We start from the raw sequence: 12,051 nt of genomic DNA, 5'->3' as shown, positions 1-12,051 counted from the left end.
ACATAAAGCTTTTGGCCATACCCTTCATCAGCAAAAGAGAAACACACACTAGTCACACACACAAGCATGCACATCTCATGCACACGACTGCCAGCTCTACCATCTTGGGCTATAATACAGCTATCACGTGGGATGCAAGTCGAGATGCTGGAGTGGGTGGTCATGTGTTCACGAGGTGCATTTGTTTGTGTGTATGAATGACATGTGTTTCCCTTCTGCTGATGAAGGCTATGGCCAAAAGCTTTGTGAAAGTATGTTTTTAATTGCACCTGTCTGCAACTTTACATGTCTTCTTTACGGTAAGTAGCAATCTGTCTTTCCCTACTTTGTTGTTATTCCTATCTGGAGTTCCCATTGTTTGATTTTGCATCTGGTCCTAGTCATTCAGTCATAAATGATCAAGGATTTTCGTTGACACCACTACTCCATTACACTTTCATCACAGTGGCAGAGAACTGTCATTAATATCAAAATGTATTCTTGGGTTCAAATTAATGATGATGTAAACAAAATAGAAAGAAACTTCCACATGGGAAAAATATATCAAAAACAAAGATTCCAAGATTTACCAAGCGGGAAAGCGCCGGTAGATAGGCACAATGAATAAAACACACAAACACACACACAGAATTTGAGCTTTCGCAACCGGCGGCTGCTTCGTCAGGAAAGAGGGAAGGAAAAGGAAAGATGAAAGGATGTGGGTTTTAAGGGAGAGGGTAAGGAGTCATTCCAATCCCGGGAGCGGAAAGACTTACCTTAGGGGGAAAAAAGGATAGGTATATACTCGCGCACACACACACACACACACACACACACACACACACACACACACACATATATCCATACATACATACTTGTGTCTGTGTATGTATGGATGGATATGCATGTGTGTGTGTGTGTGTGTGTGTGTGTGTGTGTGTGTGTGTGTGTGTGTGCGCGCGAGTATATACCTATCCTTTTTTCCCCCTAAGGTAAGTCTTTCCGCTCCCGGGCTTGGAATGACTCCTTACCCTCTCCCTTAAAACCCACATCCTTTCATCTTTCTTTTCCTTCCCTCTTTCCTGACGAAGCAGCCGCCGGTTGCGAAAGTTCAAATTCTGTGTGTGTGTTTGTGTGTTTTATTCATTGTGCCTATCTACCGGCGCTTTCCCACTTGGTAAGTCTTGGAATCTTTGTTTTCAAAATGTATTCTATATTATATAAAATATGAACATTATCTCAAGATGCACCACTCAAGTTTGAAACCTGTGAAACATACAGTTTGCATAAATAAGAGTACATTCTGTAATAATTACTGGTTGCTGTTTTAATTTCATTAAGATATTGTCTTTTTTTCACATTTACATTATCCAATGATGCCAGTTTTCAATGAGTTAATATCACAATATCTACATTTAGTAGGTAGTTATGTAAAATTCACTTGTAATCCAAAAATTATAATGACTCTCACCTTTTAAATTGTGGGCTGTCATCATCATTGCTGGAGGTTGATACAGAACCTTGATTTTCCACCTGAGTACCATATCCATAGTCTGAAAGCTCTGATGCTGATGGACAATCTTTTCTAAGATTGTTGGATGTATCCATAGACCAGCTGTTGGGACTATGTTGCGTGTGAAGTGCACCTGACTGGGAAAGATCCATTTTGATAACTCACTGCACAAACCTACTTATCAACATAATTTATTTAGCTCAACTGAAAGGTATGGACAAATTAAGGGGGATAACAACACATGTAAAGCAACAAAAATGCTGTAATGTCCCAAAATGAGTCTAACATAACAGTGTAAAACACAAAGAGATAAAATTCTTTATCTCTTTGTGTGCTTTAGCCTGGCCCAACTTTTAATTCTGCTCTCATTTTAGGTATGTGTAATAACTGAAAACTATGTAGGTTATATTAAATATTACAGTTTTTCACATTTTAAAAGTATATCCATGACGAGAGAGAGGTAGTTGGTGCAATGTGAAAAGATGTACAGGACTAGAGACAAAAGTCTTACAAATGTATTTTCTTAAGAAAAATAGTAAAATAATAATGACACTGAAATAAATGCCACTGAGAAAGAGAGAATATATCCAATGTGACTTTACTTGTGCTTGTCATTATAACATATTACAGGCAAATAAGTGACAAAAAATAAAGGTGAATGTATTTTCCAGATAACAAATATGAAACAGAAATATCATTACCTTCTGTTCAGTGGCTGTTGTATGAGATGGAGTAACTTCTTCAGAATCACTCCGATGTTTTTTTTTATTGAAGGTTTTGCCTACACTTGTTTTTCTATTTGGTCGCATTGGGGTTTGAGGCTTGCGTTGGATTTCAACTGCATCTGTGCAGAAAATATTTATTTTATTTTCACACGGAAATTACCGTTAAAAGAAGAAGTCTTACAGGAATTCAATTTGGAACTTACTTTTTCTGTTTGCTTTGTTTGCTTCACAGTGAGAAGTTTTTCTATAAGAATGCTGCAATTGGAAACATATAATTTTTAATAAATTAGATTATATCTATTAAATGACTCAAACAATTGGAAACATACAATTTTTTTATAAATTAGGTTATATTTAGTAAATATCTCAAAAATCATTGACTCATTTTCAAGTACCCTTATTAACAAGCAACATTACTAACAACTATTTCAGCATTACAAAAATTACCAAAATTTGTTTTAAACATCTTATTCTCTACACTGCCGAATTCCAGTCTGAGTACCCTGTATTTAAATATTGTTATGAAAGGGTGCTAAGTAACTGCATAAAATGGAACAGTTTTTTATATTTAAAATCATGCCTCTAAATGTGACAAATGTGTACTGAGACATTGCCATAATGTGTAACACTTTTTGTCCATAAAATGGAAAAGTCTTTTAATTTATCACAGATGTAAACTTTTCAGAAAAATAATTCTGTTTATGAACAACTTATGAGACAGTAAAACATTACTTACTATGCCCACAACATAAATTGGCACTTCGTGCCAGGGCTGCTGAGAGTGGACTATCTTTGTGTATAAGGAAACATCTGAAATCATGTTGTGCCTGTGTTTTCACAGAAGTGTAGGTGATAAAACATGAAAAAACAACTGTTTAAATGATTTTATATTGCCAAAACTGAAATCTTGTGACTACAAATTACAAAATACCACTGTAAAACGCTATTTCAGACATTATTGTTTACTAGCTAATGTTGGCAGAAACATGTCAGCACCGACTGACACTGATTCTTCTGCTCCCAGCACCCCTCACACAAAATGCCAAGTTATATTGAACATATAGCATATTGTTGTGGGACTCACAAATTCAAAAATAGGCACATTTCACACTCATAATTTTTAAAACTCTTTCATAAACACATGGAGAAAAACAGGAAAAATGGAAGGGTATAATGCAGCAAAGAAAATGAAAAGTTGTGTGTGTTGATGGTACATGAATTTAAAAGTAACAATATTTGTAACAGCTAATATTAAGGGCTTCAGCATAGGGTATACTGAAAATAACAAAAAAATAAAAGCAGGAAGAATGTGACAAAAAATTGTTTCAGCTGAATAGGAAATAACAGACAAAAACCAATTAAAAATAAATTCTATTAAATATGTTTTTACAATCAAACTTTATTTATTTATTTATTTTCTTCATTGGTCAAGCAGAGGCAGAAAGACAAAGGATGGGAATGAAGAAACCACGAGAGAAGTTTCATGTCCGTTAACCAGTCCAGCTGCTGCTAATTAATGCTTGCATCTCCTCTTTCTGCAATTCTCTTCAAAATGTGTATCTTTTTCTCTGTCCCAATTTACACTTCAAACTTCATTAATAACAATAATGATAATTTTTATCTATTTCTTTCATCCATTTCTCATAGCCTCTTCAACAAATTTTGCTCCCACATTGTGTTTTTACATAACCTTGTAATATTTGCACCAAGCAATTTTAGTCAGGCAAAGCTCTCATCCCTCACTTATATGTTGTCCAGGATTAGCTTATGTGTTGACAGTTTTCCTGATTTATGGTTTACAACTTCTTTTCGTTTCAGCAAAACATTTTATTTTTTCCTTTTTCCCATCCTCCCCAACCCTCCTCTCTACCTCTACCCCCCTCCTCCCTCTCACCCTCACCCTCTCTCTCTCTCTCTCTCTCTCTCTCCCTCACATGCTCACACACACACACACACACACACACACACATACACACACAATTATGTACAAATTATTTTAAAAAGTTCCATATGTTAGAAACTGAGTATTAATCCTTTCATATTTTTAATCTGACATCTTGCTTCAATCATTCCAGCTTAACAATACATACATATATATGTACCCCCATTGATAACATAATTTTAATATATAGTGTTGCAGGAAATATGTGTTATTTCTACTTGCAACACCTGAAATAAATAATTTTACTCAGTAAGTTGGCTCTCACTCCTCCATCAGTGATACTGACAATTTATTATAAAAATTAGTGCATTTAACTTATATGGTATACCTGTTTTGAGGGATGTTGTTCATTTGTATTCTGTTTCATTTCACCAGTGCCACAGTGATTAGTAAGTGATTTCTCATAATTGTTACCACCATTGTCTGAGGAATCAGATGTTGGGTCTGATGTTACCATAGTTGAAGAGTCTTCTGCACCTTGATCCTGCACAAATATTAGAGTTACAAGCAATTATATAAAATTTTTCTTCTTCTTTTTTCAATAAATCATTGACCAAAATAAAAACAATTACACAAAATGTAAGAATTAAAATGTCAGACCAAATGAACTGAATGAGTATCCTGACCTTCTGATATCAAGGAATCTGCTTTTAAAATTGGAATATAAATAATGTTGTGAATAAAGATAACCACTCAGTATATAGCACTATTATTAAGCAGTGTATATGCACATAAAAATGCTGAACTTTGCAACTCAGCTTATGAACTGGTATTTATCTTCAGAGTGCGCGTGCGTACACACACACACACACACACACACACACACACACACACACACACACACACACAGAGAGAGAGAGAGAAAGAGAAAGAGAGAGAGGGGGGGTTGGGGGGGAGGGGGGGAGGGGGGGGAGATATTTTCCAAAGCTGCAGCCCAACTTATCCAGTCAGTCCACAGGTCCAGTACAATGTAACTCTCTTTAGTTCCACTGAACAACACCTCCATTATACAGTGAGTGGTTTCTTTACTCATTTTATTGTCTATATTTCATATCAGAAATCCTAGTCACTTAATGGTGTTATTCACCAAGTTAATCAGATGACTAAAAGGAAAAATATAATCTGAAAGCTAATAAATGCAAACAATACATTTGAAATCTAGCGTTAGAATCTAAACTCTTTCTGAGACATTTTGGCAGCAGGTTATTGCTGTTTAGGGCTTTTATTTGAACAGACAGCACTAGTATGTCCACACTTATACTGCATTTCACAACATAGGTACAAGATTGCATTTCACAACACAGGTATCAAGTTCTATCTCATGTTTGTGGCAGCATGTCTCAAATATTACCAAAGTTAAGTTTTATTTATTGCAATTTTTGATTGCACAGGAATTTCATGTAGGGCTCTGAATTCATTTACTGTACATAATTAATTATCTAAATCAAGGACCATAAATTAGCACTGCATAGTTATTCCTAGTTTCACAGTTTGTCTATAAGGGTTCATATGCAAGTTCACTAATTAAAGACACTGTGGTGTGGCTAGCTCTGGATCAGAAAGGCCACACAAAGCCTGCACAGTATTACTAAGCCTGCTTTATTGTTTAATGCTATGTTATCTGCACAACAAGCATTTGACAATGAGGTATGGCATAGCTAGACACTGTCAGAACCTACAACCAGTTGAGGACAGTTACCTTGAGGACAGTAACCCTGAGGACAGTTGCCTCTCAACTTCCAAAATTAATTCTGCTTCACTACCACACCCTTGCATGGTAGTGTCGCATAGATCAGTTGTTTGTAGTGAAACCTTCACACTCTTGGTAGCTGATACACTTGAGGAGCATGGAGAACAATGTTGCTCATGTTCCAGTGAGGTAGCATTCTTGAACCTGCACCTCCTCAATGTTGTCACTGAATACCCTTAGTTTTAAACTGAACAAGTCATATGCTAAATGCCATATACAGCAAATCAGAAGTCAGTGCTCATATCATGATGTGCAATGCTTGATATGCAACAAGCAGGGCCACCTAGTGGCAGTTTGCACGAGCCAGTGCATCGCATCATGACAAGGCAGTACATTGGTCCATTGCATAGTGTTGTAGACCATTTCAGAAGTGATAGCACTGACCAAGCTTCTGTTCTGCCTCATTAACATAGTGTGTGTGCTATTCCAAATTGACACCAAGGCTGCAGTGCCACCCAGTAATATGGACATATTGGGGTGCAGCTATCTCGTCGGCAAATTGGCACTTATAATAAAGAATCTATACCCCTACAAGGATAGCCAGTGCTTCAAAAAAAGGTATAGAAATGCAGTTGATGGCACTGACTTTTTAGGATTCTGTGGAGTAACAGTGCACCCACATTTCATCACAGGTCACAATCCACTGCAAAACATGTTCCCCTTTGGTTTGGTGGCAAGTCAGTAGCTGTTTGCATACCTCAAAATGACAAAATTTGTGCTCTTGTGGTGAGAAGATGAGGTACCCACCTTGTGGGTACTTTCTTAAATCCAAGGTTATCAGTAATGATCACCTAAGCACTACCATATATTACGCCAACCTCAGTAGCAATTTCAGCAACTGTTATTCAGCCATTATCTTCAATAAGCTGGATAACAATGCAAATGTTCTCCTCAGTCTTGCAGGTCCTCAAGCAATGTCAACTTTTTCTCACCCTTTAAAAACTGTGCTGTAAAATTTTTAAAAATGTTGGATGGTTTTATGCCCTCTGTTCTGAGAAACTTGAGTATAATGCATTGTGCAACAGATAACACCACCTCTTGCTCTGATGTTGCGATACTGACTAAAGAAACAGTATGACAATGTTCTAGCTGTGGAGAACGATCACTGGAAACAAAAGCAACAATGAGAAGATATCATGACACTCCCCACTTACAAAACAGCAAGCAAAATCAAATTTCAGTTTGTATTTGATTCACCCTCATAGGAGCAGTAAAAGACGGACCTCGATCTTTCACAGGTGTGAGAGTAATCACTTCAATAACAGTGAAGGGGCCATGCCAACAGTCATTGTTCATAAACCACCTGAAGCCATTAGAAAATGTTGCAATTTTAAGGCCAAAATCAATGCCCAGTAACAGACAAACTGCTAACAAATTTAGCAGGTGATCACTACTTTCTAAAATCAATCTCTCATATACGAGGGTAAGTCAATTATTATCTGCAGAGTAGTTATAAAATTTTATTGTAATCAAATAGGAAACTTACAAGAACATCATTTTTAGACATAATCTCCTAGCATTTCAACGCATGTGGTCCATCATTGTACAAGCTTCCTGATGCCCTCGTGAAAGAAGGTCTCAGTTGAGCTGCGAGCCAGGAATGCATCGCTTCTTTCATTGCTTCGTCCTTGGCAAATTGACAGCCCCTTAATGCCTGTTTGAATGGACCAAACAAGTGATAGTCAGAAGGGGCAAGATTGGGACTATATGGAGGATGATCCAGTACTTCAAATTTGAGTTTCTGGATTGTTTCAGCAGTGTGGGCAGCAGTATGCAGACGGGCATTATCATGCAACAATACAACACCTTTTGACAGTAATCCTCAGTGTTTGCTTCAAACTGCAGGCTTTAGCCTGGCAGTAAGCATCTCACTGTAACATACACTGTTTACTGTTGTGCCCCTTTCCCCATAATGTTCAAGTACTGGACCTTATGCGTCCCAAAGAACTGTAAGCATAAGTTTTCCTGCGGACGGTTGGGTCTTTAACTTTCTCTTGCACGGTGAATTTGGATGTTTCCATTCCATATCTGCCATTTACTCTCTGGCTCGTAATGATGGATCCATGTTTCATAACCAGTAATAATCCTGTCTAAGAAGTTGTCCCCTTCATTGCCATAGCAATCCAAATGTTTTTTTTTTTTTTTTGCAAATGTCAAAGAGCATTTGTTTATGCAATTGTGGGAGTTATTTGGGACCCATATTGCACAATCTTTATGAAACCTAAGTCTGTTGTGGATGATTTCGTAGGCAGAACCATGACTAATTTGCACATGATGTGCCACTTCATCAATAGTTAATCATCTGTCTAAGAGAATTATTTCATGTGAACACTCAATGGTTTCTTCATTTGTGGCAGTAAACGGTCGTCCAGCTCCTTCATTGTGCGTAACACTTGTGCGACCATTTTGGAATTTTCCAATCCATTCGTAGACACTCCACTGTGGCAAAACACTGTTCCCGTACTGTACCAAAGACTCAGCCCCTGATACGCCTTCCGACCACAAAAAACCGATCACTCAACGTTAGTCTCCTTTGGTGCAAATAGACAGCAGAGCAGCCATGACTAACAGCACGGCAGCAATAACGAAACAAACCTAGCAGCTTGAAAATTGCAAAGATATACCAACAAATAAACAAAGCTTGTGTCATCAATGTAAAACGACAGTACTACCAAAATAAACAGAAATATAACTAAATTGCGAATAATAACTGACTTACCTTCGTACATACCTACAGTGACCCTTAGAGGCTGATATACAAGTTATCATTGTAATAAATATTCATATTGGATTATACCAATACAACTGATTAACATCAATGTCACAAGTGCGCCAGCTATCTTATAACGGTTTTTACAACAGCTCTTGCTCACTTCTCAGCAGTGTGTTAATTTATGTGACATAATCATGATAAGAGCCATGAGGAAGCAACACCTTTACAGTTTACCTGCTTTGTTTGATAGGCTCTAGACTCACAGTCTTAAGTGTAGATTAGATAAGTGCATTTTCTTTAAACATCTTGTAAAATACACAGAACATATATTAAGTACAGACAGTCTTTCACCAATGTCAGATCATCTGGAGGCATGAAACAAACTGTCATTTTTCCCATAATCTTAAAGAACTCCAAACTTTTCTCATCATCATTTAAGGCTGATTATGCCTTTCAGCGTTCAGTCTGGAGCATAGTCCCCCTTATAAAATTCCTCCATGATCCCCTATTCAGTGCTAGCATTGGTGCCTCTTCTGATGTTAAGCCTATTACTTCAAAATCATTCTTAACCGAATCCAGGTACCTTCTCCTTGGTCTACCCCGACTCCGCCTACCCGATACTGCTGAACCCATGACTCTCTTGGGTAACCTTGTTTCTCCCATTTGTGTAACATGACCCCACCATCTAAGCCTGTTCACCCTGACTGCTGCATCTATAGAGTTCATTCCCAGTTTTTCTTTGATTTTCTCATTGTGGACACCCTCCTACCACTGTTCCCATCTACTAGTACCTGCAATCATCCTAACTTTCATATCCGTAACCTCAACCTTATTGATAAGGTAACCTGAATCCACCCAGCTTTCGCTCCCATGCAACAAAGTTGGTCGAAAGATTGAATGGTGCACAGATAACTCAGTCTTCTTGCCGAAGAGAGTAGATCGTAGCTGAGTGCTCACTGCATTAGCTTTACTACACCTCGGTTCCAGTTCTTTCACGATGTTGCCATCCTGTGGGAATATGCATCCTAAGTACTTGAAACCATCCACCTGTTCTAACTTTGTTCCTCCTATTTGGCACTCAATCAATTTATATCTCTTTCCCACTGACATTACTTTCGTTTTGGAGATGCTACTCTTCATATCATAGTCCTTACATTTCTGATCTAGCTTTACTTTGCAAACTTTCAATCAAATCTGCCATCACAACTAAGTCATCTGCATATGCGAGACTGCTTATTTTGTGTTCACATATCTTAATCTCACCCAGCCAGTTTATTGTTTTCAACATATGATCCATAAATCATGTGAACAACAGTGGAGACAGGTTGCAGCCTTGTCTTACCCCTAAAACTACTCTGAACCATGAACTCAATTTACCATCAACTCTAACTGCTACCTGACTATCTATGTAAAGACCTTTAATTGCTTGCAAAAGTTTGCCTCCTGTTCCATAATCTCGTAGAACAGACTATAACTTCCTCCTAGGAACTCGGCCATACGCCTTTTCTAGATCTATAAAGCATACATACAATTCCCTGTTCCACTCATAACACTTCTCCATTATTTGCCATAAGCTAATGGTCCTGACAACATCTAAGAAGCCTAAACCCACTCTGATTTTCATCCAATTTGTCCTCAACTAATACTCTCACTTTCCTTTCAACAATACCTGAGAAGATTTTACCCACAACGTTGATTAAAGAGATACCTCTGTAGTTGTTACAATCTTTTCTGTTTCCATGTTTAAAGATTGGTGCGATTACTGCTTTCATCTAGTCTGATTGAACCTGTCCCAACTCCCACACCATTTAAATTATCCTGTGTAGCCATTTAATACCTGACATTCCACTGTATTTGATGAGTTCCGACTTAATTTCATCCACCCCAGCCGCTTTATTGCACTGCAATCTATTGACCATTTTCTCCACTTCCTCAAATGTGATCCTATTTCCATCATCATTCCTATCCCATTGTACATTGAAATCTGAAATATTACTGATCGTATTTTCACCTACATTGAGCAACTCTTCAAAATATTCCCTCCATCTGTCCAAGGCATCAACAGGATTCACCAGTAGCTTTCCTGGCCTGTCCAAAATACTCCTCATTTTCTTCTTACCTCCCTTTTGAAGACTGCTAATTACACTCCAGAATGGTTTTCCAGCAGCTTGACCCAAAGTCTCCAACCTGTTTCCAAAGTCTTCCCAAGATTTCTTCTTGGATGCTGCAATTATCTGTTTGGCTTTGTTTCTTTCTTCAACATAACTTTCTCTGTCTACCTGAGTTCTAGTATGTAGCCATTTTTGATATGCCTTCTTTTTCCTTTTACAGGCTGCCTTGACTATGTTATTCCACCAAGCTGTTTGCTTCATTCTACCTTTATACACTACTGTTCCAAGACATTTTTTAGACACTTCTAGTACTGTGTCCCTGTACCTTGTTCATTCCTTTTCCAATGACTGTAATTGACTACATTCAACTAACTGGTACCTTTCTGAGATCACTGTTATGTACTTGTGCCTGATTTCCTTATCCTGAAGTTTCTCTACTCTTATCCTCCTACATATGGACCTGACCTCCTGCACTTAAGGCTTCACAATACCAATTTCACAGAAGATTAAATAGTGATCAGTGTCATCAAAGAATCCCCTGAATACACATATGGCCCTCACAGCCTTCCTGAATTCCTGATCTGTTATTATATAGTCAATGACAGTTCTGGTTCCCCTGCCTTTCCAAGTATACTGGTGAATGTTCCTATGTTTAAAAAAGGAGTTTGTGATTACGAAGCCCATACTGGCACAGAAATCCTAGAGTTGTTTTCCATTCCTGTTGGCCTCCATATCCTCTCCAAATTTACCCATAGCATTCTGTTTGATTTCCAATCCCAGCATTAACATTACCCATGAGCAGAACACTGTCCTTATTTTACTCTAACAACTACATCACTGAGTGTGTCATAAAAACTATCCATTTCATCTTGATCTGTCCCTTCACAATGTGAATATACTGACACAATCCTAATTTTCTTGCAAGCCACTGTCAAATCTATCCGCATCAGTCATTCGTTTACATACCTTATTGCAACTACGCTGGGTTCCATTTCTTTCCTGATGTAAAGACCTACACCCCATTGTGCTATTCCTATTTTGACTCCTGACAGGTAGACCTAGTATTCTCCCACTTCCTCTTCTTCCTCACCACTTACCCGAATGTCACTAATAGCTAAAACGTCCAACCCCATCTTACTTGCAGACTCTGCCAGCTCTACCTTCTTCCCAGAGAAGCACCCATTGATATTAATAGCTCCCCATCTCATTACCATTCGTTTGCCGAGTCGTATCTTAGGAGTCCCTGGTTTGTCAATTAGAGATGGGACTCAGTCACCTCCAAAGGTCCGAGGCATTTTGCTCTGATTGTTGCCAGCAT

General features: G+C 38.0%; 1 protein-coding gene across 4 annotated transcripts in view; it reads right to left on the bottom strand.

Moving 5' to 3' along the window:
- Positions 1-12,051, bottom strand: part of LOC126322318 (protein timeless) — a 383,108-nt gene that overhangs the window by 136,136 nt on the left and 234,921 nt on the right. For all 4 annotated transcript variants that reach the window (XM_049994282.1, XM_049994284.1, XM_049994280.1 and 1 more), the window contains 4 exons: positions 4,488-4,643; positions 2,421-2,472; positions 2,194-2,336; positions 1,451-1,629 (listed from right to left, as the gene is read on the bottom strand). In XM_049994282.1, the coding sequence (XP_049850239.1) occupies positions 1,451-1,629; positions 2,194-2,336; positions 2,421-2,472; positions 4,488-4,643 (530 nt within the window). The remainder of the gene's footprint in view (positions 1-1,450; positions 1,630-2,193; positions 2,337-2,420; positions 2,473-4,487; positions 4,644-12,051) is intronic.

This window comes from Schistocerca gregaria, chromosome 2 (genome assembly GCF_023897955.1).
Source record: "Schistocerca gregaria isolate iqSchGreg1 chromosome 2, iqSchGreg1.2, whole genome shotgun sequence".
Taxonomy (NCBI): domain Eukaryota; kingdom Metazoa; phylum Arthropoda; class Insecta; order Orthoptera; family Acrididae; genus Schistocerca; species Schistocerca gregaria.
This window is presented reverse-complemented; position numbering and strand designations above follow the sequence as displayed.